This window comes from Schistocerca cancellata, chromosome 1 (assembly GCF_023864275.1).
Source record: "Schistocerca cancellata isolate TAMUIC-IGC-003103 chromosome 1, iqSchCanc2.1, whole genome shotgun sequence".
NCBI lineage: Eukaryota > Metazoa > Arthropoda > Insecta > Orthoptera > Acrididae > Schistocerca > Schistocerca cancellata.
Genome location: NC_064626.1, coordinates 1,056,592,678 through 1,056,605,918, shown reverse-complemented (window position 1 = coordinate 1,056,605,918; position 13,241 = coordinate 1,056,592,678). Strand labels below are relative to the sequence as shown.

The following is a 13,241-nucleotide window of genomic DNA, read 5'->3' as shown; positions in this document are numbered from 1 at the left end:
TAATGCTGTGGGAGACATTCTCCTGCGCTCGCACTGGACCTATCTAGTAATCGAAGACACACTGATATCTGTGAACCACCTGCATCCCTTGATGCTTGATGTCTTACTCGAGGACATCTTTCAGTACAATAATTATGCTTGTCTCGGAACCAGAAAAGTGTGCAGTAGTTTCAGGAGCATTATAGGGAACTCATGTTGATGTCACAGGTACCAAGTTCACCTGATGTAAATCCTATGAAACCCATGTAAGTCGCTATCAGGTGTCATCACCAAGTACGCAAATCAGCGGCCTGCTACTCACGCGAATTGTATGAGTTGTCGGTAACCTTCCAGTGCCACATACCTCCACAAACACACCAACAAACTGTCGGATCCCTGATATCCAGAATAAGTGATGTATTTAGTTCCAAAGATGAACAAAGGAACTGTTAAGCAGGCGGTCATAATGTTTTGGCTCACCGGTGTGTATACAGTATAATTTCCAAACATATTTAGCAACTGCGGAGCATTCCCGGTTCGCTATTGGACATACACAATCGGAACGATATATACCGGGACTGCATTTTTGCACTAGAAACAACTGAAACTGTTCTTCTTTTTCTTCGTCCTGGCCTTTACTTCGGATGTTCACGGGATCAGCATGCAACTGGAACAGAGAGGCCCACCGCAACTGTGTTCGTCTAGCGTTATGTGAAAAGTGCGAACGTTTTCTAAATGTTTGCGATTCGTGTAAATAAGGCGGGACACGAGTATCAATCCGATATCCACACAGTCAGACGTGCGAAACCTAAATCCTACATCCAGGTTGGCCGGCACACATGCCTTCGTCTTTAAACCTCCGTACTCGGTGCGAATCATATCCGGAGCCGGCGCGCTTCTCCGAATCCCGGAAGCGGCGAAATAAAGAGCGCGGCTATCCGGACGGGTGAACAAGTGGCACTTTACCAGAACAAATCGGTAATCTAAATTTTCCTGTACTAACAGTATTTATTTATTTATTCAGTTTGTAGCGGTCATCAACAATCTGCTTCTAGTATATGGGACCTGCAATGGTGTTTATTATCTAGAGTTGTTTCCCGGTCCACAGTAGCGTTTTTGTGCACCATTATTTTCTTATAATAAGATAATAGTCATCAAACACTTCCTCCTCATGTTCATCTAATACGTTCCCAAAAGAATTCATGCTATGCTCATAACTCAAAGGACGAGCGTTTTCAGGATTTTGAACCAATTCATGGGAATGCGAGGGATACCTACTCACAGTTTCAGTGACCTATATGCTTCCATAACGAAGGAAAATTTACGGATTATGCGGAAATTCAAACCGAGTGAAGGTTTATGGTGTACCTTGCATATAATGAAAATGTTTATTTCTTCTTTTTCCTAGCTAATTTGTAGGTGTCATAGTTATACCTTTGGACACGTACACACGATACACATCCAAAAAAACATTTTCGAAGGCACAGTCGTAGGAAAGAAAGCGAGAGGACAGCCAAAAATATCATATTTAAAAAATTTAATCGGTGAGATTGGATGTTCTTCGTACATGGAGATGATGACAACTGTTGAAGAGAGGAAGCTGTGGCTGCAGAGACTAGGCTTAGCCTTCTTCAAGAAGAAGAAAAGAATAACCTTGCGATAATGGCCAAAGGAATACAGATATTTAATGTCGATGAAAACAACCGCATTAAATGGAGAAAAGCTTCTATTTGTAGTTACGTTCCGACTTTAGTACCGCCTGTTTATTTTGTATACTGTGATGTTTGAAACAGTGTGGTTACTGTCTATGCTTGCCACTTGCAATAGTGTGCTTTAACAAAACAACTATTCACACAGTAGATTAAATATAAAATTAAAGTGATTCATACCTTTTGTTTTTATGCCACCTTTTATAATGCTTGTCCTTTCCTACGAACAGCTATTTCCCCAAAACTACACATACACATAGTTAAAACTTTCAGTACTAGTACATCAGACTCTCTGAAACCTTGGAACATCTCTGTTATTAACAGTGATTTCCAAAATGTTACATCATTGGAGCCGAAATGCATAAGACTTCGACCAATATTTTAAAACTTACTGTGTATTCACTGTGTTACTCAATGATACATGAAATTGTAATTACATTTGTATGCTATTTCACATATTATTCACAACGTCATCTCCCCACATTTACGTAGGTACGTCGCCACAAAGGTTGCTATTCAAAAGGATTCAGTACTGCATTTTGTAATTTTATGGAACACGTTTAATTCTATTGCATCTCATAGCCATGAAACAGACGAATAATTGGTGCATTGACTTATTATTATATCCTATTTAAGTCTCACGTTTTTATATCGCACGGATGGACCATAGTATTACGAGGATTATGCGGAAAGCGCTCTTTGTTTTCGTGTAGCGTTGGGAGTAATGGGGGGAACGGAACACTCACTAGACTACACCCACCCACTAGTTCAATTCGCTTCGAGCTAAGACATCGCTCGCGTGCAGTAGTCGTTCCATGCCAAAATTTCAACTGTAAATCACATCAGTTATGAAATCTATTCTGTAATGCTGTTCTTAGAGGCAAAAAAGTCAAAGAATTTCCACATTTCTTGCCCTGTGTACCGACTGAATATAATGAGCGAAGGAGTTGTGCGTCAATGGTGTCGTTGGTTTAAGGGTGGAGGGACGACTTTTCATTATAATGACAGAAGTTGCAGCCCGTTTGAAGTCAGTAATAAATTCTCCATAAAACTGACGAAGAAAAGGTGAAAACTCGCCTTTCACGATGCATCAAAAGTCCGCAAAATTCTTGAAGTACTTACACGTTACGATGCGGAATGAGAAGGCGTATTAAACAATTTCGTGACAAGTGATAAGACACAGGTTCCCTAAGATAACGTTTCTCTCTCCGTGGCGTTTTCTTAGATGAGGCTAACACATCACGATGTACTAATCATAATAATTGGGATGTGGGTGGTTAGTATATTTGATTTGATCAAACATCATATTATATACTTGTACGTAAAAACTTTTAGTTTATGTTCTCCTTATGAAGGATTAGAATGTTATATTTCCACAAGCCATCACAATATTGTGATTCATATCGAATTGTGACATTTGTTCTCCCTCTGAAATTCATATAGCTTTCTTTTAAAGTTCAATTCAGCTTTCCTCTCAGGTGAAGACAACTTAGTGAATGCTTTCCTTTTCTAGGTGGTTGACTTCCTGAATGATCTCTACACGTGTTTCGACTCCACGATCGAGAATTACGACGTCTACAAAGTGGAGACGATTGGTGACGCCTATATGGTTGTAAGTAATGTACACTTATTCTTTATTTGAAATACGTCTCAAGCGAAATACTTTTTTATTTGCTAAGATGAGGTTGCATAATGGGTTCTTTTGCTTGACAGCAACGGAATCCCCCGATGTAACTAGTTGGCAGCGATGGTTCGTGTTTGCCGATTTGTATAGCAATGAGTCGCGGGGATGCGTCGCAGAGCAACTCCATCAATCTCGTTTAGGTCGCACCTCACTGGACCGGCTTTGGCCAATTACTCGCCGAATGGGTGCTTTTCTAAAGCTAATAAATGAGGATTTTATTGACACGCCCTAGATTGAACTCTATCGGCGTCCTTCCTGCCATACAGAATTTCCGACGAGCGTTTTGACGCCAATCTATGGACTGGTAAAATCTACCCACAGTAATCGACTGAATCCACAAACCATTTACATCCGGAGATTATTCATGTTGTTCATCGTACGCCCGCTGTAATTACTACAGTGCTATCTGCAAGCGTCATTAACCTAATTTTAACTCTGAAGCAAAACGCCCTAATTATTAGTGATTTGTTAATTTTAAAAACTGAAATAACTACGATCTATTAGCTCATTCATAAAATCATAGTTTCTCAGTTACTTACCACTATATCCACGAAGTCTTTATAGCAACAGCATTATACCAAAGCAGATTTAATGGTTTGGTATCAACTACACGAACGAGCAGGCCAAACAAGCGCCAAAACGCGCGGGCGAATATGAAAAAAGGTGTCACGTGCCCCTTGAGACTTAGATATGGCACTTCCAGATCATACTTGCATTCCCACTTACATACCATAAATTCAAGATATAAATAAAATAAATTCTGTTATTAAAATGAGGCGTACAGGTGGAAGAAAACGTAGTCACAAGTGTACTTGTTATCAAACTAAGTTCTAGTAGTATCATAAGAAGTGTTATGGTTGAATGAAGTGTACTTTTCTGTGCATTTCGACTTAAGGAACAGGGCTGTCCTTGTAGATGATGTAGGTACGGAGACAGGATTTAGTAACCGTGATGTCATCATTGCGAGGATTGCTAATAAATCAGTCAAGAAAGCTGGAAGAGTAATTTTGCTAGATATAGCAGATATAGCGGTGGTAGCATCCTACTTAAGCAATGAATGGACATAATTTAATTCCTATATGATGGACGACGAGGAACTATGGGAGAAATCGGAACGGACTGTAAACCGCGCTCTGGACAAGTATGTGACGAGTGGTTTTATAACAAAATTTGGGAAATGCTGAGGAAGCAGAAACTTGAACTCTCGGTTCAAAGAAGAACGCGCATATGGCAGCAGGTAAAAGTTACTAGAAATTCGTGCGTCCGTGAAATATCGATCCATCTCGCAGAGAACCCGAGAAAATTGTTGTCTTACATAATATCAATATGAGGGGCGAAGACTTCTATGCAGTCACTCATTGACCACTTTGATTTGTCAATAGAAGACAGCAAAAGGAAAACTGAAGTTTTAAATTTCGCGTTTAAGAAATCATTCACTGAAGAGGATCGTACAAACTTACCGTCGTTTGAGCGACACCCAGATTCCAGTACGGAGGACACAGAAATAGACATCCCTGGTATAGAGAACGCCCTGAAATATTTGAAAAAAATAAGGTGCCTGGTCCGGATGGAATCCCAATTCGGTTTTATAGAGAGTACGGAAATGAACAGTTACGTAGCCTTCATTTATCGCGAATCTCTTGCTCAGCGAAAAGTCTCAAGTGACTGAGAAAAACGGCATGTGGTTCCTGTCTACAACAACGGTAAAACGGACCAGCAAAGTAACAGACCAGCATCCTTACCTGTTTGCTGCAGAATTCTTCAACATGTTCTCAGTTTCAATGTAGTAAACTACCTTGAGACGAAAAGCTTTTGTGCCGGCCGGAGTGGCCTTGCGGTTCTAGGCGCTACAGTCTGGAAACACGAGACCGCTACGGTCGCAGGTTCGAATCCTGCCACGGGAATGGATGTGTGTGATGTCCTTAGGTTAGTTAGGTTTAAGTACTTCTAAGTTCTAGGGGACTGATGACCTCAGAAGTTGAGTCCCATAATGCTCAGAGCCATTTGAACCAATTTTTGAAAGCTTCTGTCAGCAGATAGCAACGATTTAGAGAACATCGCTCGTGTGTAACAGAGCTTGCCCTTTTCCCAGATGGTATTTTGTGAACCGAGGATGAAAGGCAAGAGGCACATTCTACATTCCTAGATCTCTGGAAAACGTTTGACAAGGTGCGCCACTGCAGACTGTTAACGAAGGTACGAGCATGTGGAATAGGCCCCCAGATATAGGAGAGCCTCCAAGACTTCTTCAATATTAGAACCCAGAACGTTATCCTCCCCCCCCCCCCCACCCTTTAACCATGGACCTTGCCGTTGGTGGGGAGGCTTGCGTGCCTCAGCGATACAGATGGCCGTGCCGTAGGTGCAACCACAACGGAGGGGTATCTGTTGAGAGGCCAGACAAACGAGTGGTTCCTGAAGAGGGACAGCAGCCTTTTCAGTAGTTGCAGGGGCAACAGTCTGGATGATTGACTGATCTGGCCTTGCAACACTAACCAAAACGCACTTGCTGTGCTGGTACTGCGAACGGCTGAAAGCAAGGTGAAACTACGGCCGTAATTTTTCCCGAGGGCATGCAGCTTTACTGTATGGTTAAATGATGATGGCGTCCTCTTGGGTAAAATATTCCGGAGGTACAATAGGCCCCCATTCGGATCTCCGGGCGGGGACTACTCAAGGGGACGTCGTTATCGGGAGAAAGAAAACTGGCGTTGTACAGATCGGAGCGTGGAATGTCAGATTCCTTAATCGGGCAGGTAGGTTAGAAAATTTAAAAAGGGAAATGGATAGGTTGAAGTTAGATATAGTGGGAATTAGTGAAGTTCGGTGGCAGGAGGAACAAGACTTTTGGTCAGGTGATTACAGGGTTATAAATACAAAATCAAATAGGGGTAATGCAGGAGTAGGTTTAATAATGAATAAAAAAATAGGAGTGCGGGTAAGCTACTGCAAACAGCATAGTGAACGCATTATTGTGGCCAAGATAGACACGAAACCCATGCATACTACAGTAGTACAAGTTATATGCCAACTAGCTCTGCAGACGATGAAGAAATTGATGACATGTATGATGAGATAAAAGAAATTATTCAGGTAGTGAAGGGAGACGAAAATTTAATAGCCATGGGTGACTGGAATTCGAGAGTAGGAAAACTGAGAGAAGGAAACATAGTCGGTGAATATGGATTGGGGGAGAGAAATGAAAGAGGAAGCCGTCTGGTAGAATTTTGCACAGAGCATAACTTAATCATAGCTAAACTTGGTTCAAGAATCATAAAAGAAGGTTGTATACATGGCAGAATCCTGGAGATACAAGAAGGTATCAGATAGATTATATAATGGTAAGACAGAGATTTAGGAACCAGGTTTTAAATTGTAAGACATTTCCAGGGGCAGATGTGACCACAATCTATTGGTTATGAACTGTAGATCAAAACCGAAGAAACTGAAAAAAGGTGGGAATTTAAGTAGATGGGACCTGGATAAACTGACTAAACCAGAGGTTGTACAGTGTCTCAGGGAGAGAATAAGGGAACAAATGACAGGAACGGGGGAAAGAAATACAGTAGAAGAAGAATGGGTAGCTCTGAGGGATGAAGTAGTGAATGCAGCAGAGGATCAAGTAGGTAAAAAGACGAGGGCTAGTAGATATCCTTGGGTAACAGACGAAATATTGAGTTTAATTGATGAAAGGAGAAAATATAAAAACGCAGTAAATGAAGCAGGCAAAAGGGAATACAAACGTCTTAAAAATGAGATCGACAGGAAGTGCAAAATGGCTAAGCAGGGATAGCTAGAGGACAAATGTAAGGGTGTAGAGGCTTATCTCACAAGGGGTAAGATAGATACTGCCTACAGGAAAATTAAAGAGACCTTAGGAGAAAGCAGAACCACTTGCATGAATATCAAGAGCTTTGATGGAAACCCAGTTCTAAGCAAAGAAGGGAAAGCAGAAAGGTGGAAGGAGTATGTAGAGGGTCTATACAAGGGCGATGTACTTGAGGACAATATTGTGGAAATGGAAGAGGATGTAGATGAAGATGAAATGGGAGATACGATACTGCGTGAAGAGTTTGACAGAGCACTGAAAGATATGAGTCGAAACAAGGCCCCGGGAGTAGACAACATTCCATTGGAACTACTGACGGCCTTAGGAGAGCCAGTCCTGACAAAACTCTACCATCTGGTGAGCAAGATGTATGAGACAGGCGAAATACCCTCAGACTTCAAGAAGATTATAATAATTCCAATCCCAAAGAAAGCAGGCGTTGACACATGTGAAAATTACCGAACTATCAGTTTAATAAGTCACAGCTGCAAAATACTAACGCGAATTATTTACAGACGAATGGAAAAACTGGTAGAAGCCGACCTCGACGAAGATCAGTTTGGATTCCGCAGAAACGTTGGAACACGTGAGGCAATACTGACCCTACAACGTATCTTAGAAAATAGATTATGGAAAGGCAAACCTATGTTTCTAGCATTTGTAGACTTAGAGAAAGCTTTTGACAATGTTGACTGGAATACTCTCAAATTCTAAAGGTGGCAGGGGTAAAATACAGGGAGCGAAAGGCTATTTACAATTTGTACAGAAATCAGATGGCAGTTATAAGAGTCGAGGGGCATGAAAGGGAAGCAGCGGTTGGGAAGGGAGTGGGACAGGGTTGTAGCCTCTCCCCGATGTTATTCAATCTGTATATTGAGCAAGCAGTAAAGGAAACAAAAGAAAAATTTGGAGTAGGTATTAAAATCCATGGAGAAGAAATAAAAACGTCGAGGTTCGCCGATGACATTGTAATTCTGTCAGAGACAGCAAAGGACTTGGAAGAGCAGTTGAACGGTATGGACAGTATCTTGAAAGGAGGATATAAGATGAACATCAACAAAAGCAAAACGAGGATAATGGAATGTAGCCGAATTAAGTCGGGTGATGCTGAGGGAATTAGATTAGGAAATGAGACACTTAAAGTAGTAAAGGAGTTTTGCTATTTGGGGAGCAAAATAACTGATGATGGTCGAAGTAGAGAGGATATAAAATGTAGACTGGCAATGGCAAGGAAGGCGTTCCTGAAGAAGAAAAATTTGTTAACGTCGAGTATAGATTTAAGTGTCAGGAAGTCGTTTCTGAAAGTATTTGTATGGAGTGTAGCTATGTATGGAAGTGAAACATGGACGATAACTAGTTTGGACAACAAGAGAATAGAAGCTTTCGAAATGCGGTGCTACAGAAGAATGCTGAAGATTAGATAGGTAGATCACATAACTAATGAGGAGGTATTGAATAGAATTGGGGAGAAGAGGATTTTGTGGCACAACTTGACAAGAAGAAGGGACCGGTTGGTAAGATATGTTCTGAGGCATCGAGGGATCACAAATTTAGCATTGGAGGGCAGCGTCGAAGGTAAAAATCGCAGAGGGAGACCAAGAGATGAATTCACTAACCAGATTCAAAAGGATGTAGGTTGTAGTAAGTACTGGGAGATGAAGAAGCTTGCACAGGATAGAGTAGCATGGAGAGCTGCATCAAACCAGTCTCAGGACTGAAGACAACAACAACAGGGAAACGAATACCATAATGGTATAATGCTACGTTAGCAGTGTCCAGTGTGGTCTTGGGAGAGTGTGGTTCATCTGTAAAGGAAATGAAATGATCGTATGGCGTTGATTTCCGGGAGACCACACCTGGGGTAGTTCGCCACACTGGGAAACTTGCGTGTTAATGATGAAGTAATGTGGAGGCCAACTCAGCACCACGTCCCCGAGCGGAGAAAAACTCCAATCTGGCCGGAAATCGAACCCGTGTCCACTGCATGGCAGTTACAGGCGCTGACCAGTCACTTAAGAAGGCGGACATCCGTAAAAGAGAACGCCTATAGAACATCAGTATGACCCTTTCTTGAGTCATGATCGAGTGCTTGGGATCCCCACCAGGTCGGATTGAAGGAAGACGTCGAAATAATTCAGAGGAGGACTGCTGGCTACGTTGCCTGTAGCTTCGATCAGCAAGCAAGTAGTACAGAGACACTTCCCAAGAGGGAAGACGACGTTCTTTTCGCGGAACACAAAAGAAAATTTAGAGAACCGGCATCTGGAGCTGGCTGCAGTGAGGTTCTGCTGCCGCCTGCGTACATTTCGCGTAAGGTCGACGAAGATAAGGGAAATTAGGACTCGTACGGTTGCATATAGGTAGTCTCTTTTCCCTCGTTCTTTTAGTGAGTGGAACAGGAAAGGAAAGGACTAGTAGTGATGCAGCTTACCCTCCGTCATGCGCCATGCTGTGTATGAATGTAAATGTAGATTTAGGAAGAAAAAAGGTGAAGCGGATGAGAAACTATTAGAATCAAAATGTATCAAGAATAACATCATAATATATCTACATTTACATCTGCATGGATACTCTGCAAATCACTTTTAAGTGCCTGGCTGACGGTTCATCGAACCACCTTCACAATTCTCTATTATTCTAATCTCGTATAGCGCGCGGAAATAATGAATACCTATATCTTTCCGTACGAGCTCTGATTTCCCTTATTTTATCGAGGAGGTCGTTCCTTCCTATGAAGGTCGGTGCCAACAAAATATTTTCGCCTTCGGAGGAGGAAGTTGGAGATTGGAATATCGTGAGAAGATTCCGTCGCAACCAAAAACGCCTTTCTTTTAATGATGTCCAGCCCAAATCCTGTATCATTTCTGTGACACTCTCTCCCATATTTCGCGATAATACAAAATACAATACGTGCTGCCTTCCTTTGAACTTTTTCGATGTACTCCGTCAGCCCTATCTGGTAAGGATCCCACACCGCACAGCAATAATCTAAGAGAGGATGGTCAAGCGTAGTGTAGGCAGTCTAATTAGTAGGTCTGTTACATTTTCTAAGTGTCCTGCCAATAAAACGCCGTCTTTGGTCAGCCTTCCCCACAACATTTTCTGTGTGTTCCTTCCAGTTTAAGTTGCTCGTAATTCTAATACATAGGTATTTAGATGAATTCACAGCTTCTAGATTTGACGGATTTATCGTGTAACCGAAGTTTAACGAGCTTTCTTTTAGCACTTATGTGGCTGACCTCACACTTTTCGTTATTTAGGGTCAACTGCCACTTTTCACACCATTCAGATATCTTTTCTAAATCGTTTTGCTGGTTGTTTTGCTCTTATGATGACTTTATTAGTCGATAAACAGCAACTTCATCTGCAAAAAACCTAAGACAGCTGCTCAGATTGTCTCCCAAATCGTTTACATGGATAAGGAACAGCAAATGGCCTACAACACTACCTTGGGGAACGCCAGTAATCACTTCTGTTTTACTCGATGACTTTCCGTCACTTACTACGAACTGTGACCTCTCTGACAGGAAATCACAAATCCAGTCAGATAACTGAGACGATATTCCATAAGCCGCAATTTCACTACGAGCCGCTTGTGTGGTACAGTGTCAAAAGCCTTCTGGAAATCCATAAATACGAAATCGATCTGAAAGCCCGTGTCAATAGCACTCAACACTTCATGTGAATAAAGAACTGGTTTGGTTTCACGGGAACTATGTTTTCTAAACGCATGTTGGTTGTGTGTCAATAGACCGTTTTCTTCGAGGTAATTCATAATGTTCGAACACAATATATGTTCCAAAATCCTGCTGCATATCGACGTTAACGATATGGGCCTGTAATTTAGTGCATTACCCCTACTATCGTTCTTGAATATTGGTGTGACCTGTGCAACTTTCCAGTCTTTGGATACTGATCATTCGACGAGCGAAAGGTTATATATGATTGTTAAGTATGGAGCTAATGCAGCAGCATAGTTCGAAAGGAACCTAATTGATATACAGTCTGGACCAGAAGACTTGCTTTTATTAAGTGATCTTAAGTTGCTTCACTGATCCGAGGATGTTTATTCTACGTTACTCACGTTGGCGGCCACGACTCGAATTCTGGAGTATTTACTTCGTCTTCTTTTGTGAAGGCATTTCGGAAGACTGTGTTTAGTAACTCTGCTTTGGCAGCACAGTCTTCGATAGTATTTCCGTTGCTATCGCGCAGAGAAGGCATTGATTGTTTCTTGCCGCTAACGTACTCCACATACGACCAGAATCTCTATAAACCGATATTGTATGGAAACGGTGTGGCGAGATTCTTTCTCTCGTTTAAGTGGCTACGGAATGGAGACGTGCACTCGCGGATCCTTGGCGCAGGCTCTGTGTAATGAACGTCTGTGACGTATAGACGATGTGGAGCTATGAGCTAATGAAATTGCACCAACTTCAGCAGCAGTGCTCGTCATTGTCAAAATTAAAGTCGTCAAGATTATTTCCTATTGCGAGCGAGATATAGGTTAAACAAATGGCGTGAATTCAACAACTGGCTTTTGTGTATGTCGAAAAAGCGTTTGCTGGTGTTGGCGTAAAAACTGCGGAAAATAATGTGGAAAAGAAGCCGTTCAAGGTACTTCACCCAAGTGTTTCAATGTAATATTAATACCAGAACCATCGAGGACACTGTAGCGTGGCAGGTAGGTGTACTCCACGACACGTTCCGCTTCATTCCACCTTAGTGGTGATTACTGAATATTCTGGTTGTATGTGACTGATTTCATGAGATAACGTAAGCTTGAATTATGCACCAGAGGAGGGTGTATGCGCGGAAGCACTGAGAGGAAACATGGCCGACTTTCCGGTGTTGCGGCACATGACTGTCCGGAAGCTTCTAGACGCGATGGCAGAGTAATATCGGCACTGGTTCATAAGGTTAACACGCAGATTTCTTGAAAGAACACGCCTACCCTGCAATTATGAGAACGTCCGTTTTACACGAGCGCTAGAAAGATACGAATAATGTGCGAAGCTTTTCTGGAGATTACAAGCGTTATTCTAGAACATGGAGAGGAGACCATGCATCGATCACCTTTATTAAGCTCTCTAGGTACGTATAGGAAAAGATCTAGTCAAAATAGTACACTCATGCTCATAAATTAAGAATAATTGCAGAATGTGGTGCCACACAACGTGGCACTACACAAAACTAGCGCTAATACCATACGCACATAGGAAACACACACGGCACAGATCTGTAAGTCCACGGAATTTGTGATAAGCTGAGAAAACCGTCCCGAAACACATGTGCAACAAAACGCCACTGTTCCCTGCGCGTGTACCCGGACATCAATTTGGGATATGATTACCACGCACAAGTGCACAGGCCGCACAACAGGTTGGCATACTCTGGATCAGATGGTCGAGCAGCTGCTGGGGTATAGCCTCCCATTCTTGCATCAGTGCCTGTCGGAGCTCCCGAAGTGTCGTAGGGGTTTGAAGACGTGCAGCGATACGTCGACCGAGACATCCCAGACGTGCTCGATGGGGTTTAGGTATGGAGAACAGGCAGGCCACTTCATTCGTCTGATATCTTCTGTTTCAAGGTAATCCTCCACAGCCGGCCGGAGTGGCCGAGCGGTTAAAGGCGCTACAGTCTGGAACGGCACGACCGCTGCGGTCGGAGGTTCGAATCCTGCCTCGGGCATGGATGTGTGTGATGTCCTTAGGTTAGCTAGGTTTAAGTAGTTCTAAGTTCTAGGGGACTTATGACCACAGCAGTTGAGTCCCATAGTGCTCAGAGCCATTTGAACCATACTCCTCCACGATGGCAGCTGTGTGGGGCCGTGCGTTATCATCCATCAGGAGGAAGGTGGGACCCACTGCATCCCTGAAAATGGGGACATACTGGTGCAAAATGACGTCCCGATACACCTGACCTGTTACAGTTCCTCTGTCAAAGACATGCAGGGCTGTACGTGCACCAATCATAATCCCACCCCACACCATCAAACCACGACTTCCATACAGGTCCCTTCCAAGGACATTAAGGAGCT

The 13,241-nt window shown here is 42.6% G+C and overlaps 1 protein-coding gene across 1 annotated transcript in view; it reads left to right on the top strand.

The window, feature by feature from the left end:
- The window catches only part of LOC126162937 (guanylate cyclase 32E), a 935,168-nt gene that overhangs the window by 840,373 nt on the left and 81,554 nt on the right, over positions 1-13,241 (top strand). The window contains exon 20 of the mRNA XM_049919769.1: positions 3,202-3,300. Coding sequence (XP_049775726.1) covers positions 3,202-3,300 — 99 coding nt within the window. The remainder of the gene's footprint in view (positions 1-3,201; positions 3,301-13,241) is intronic.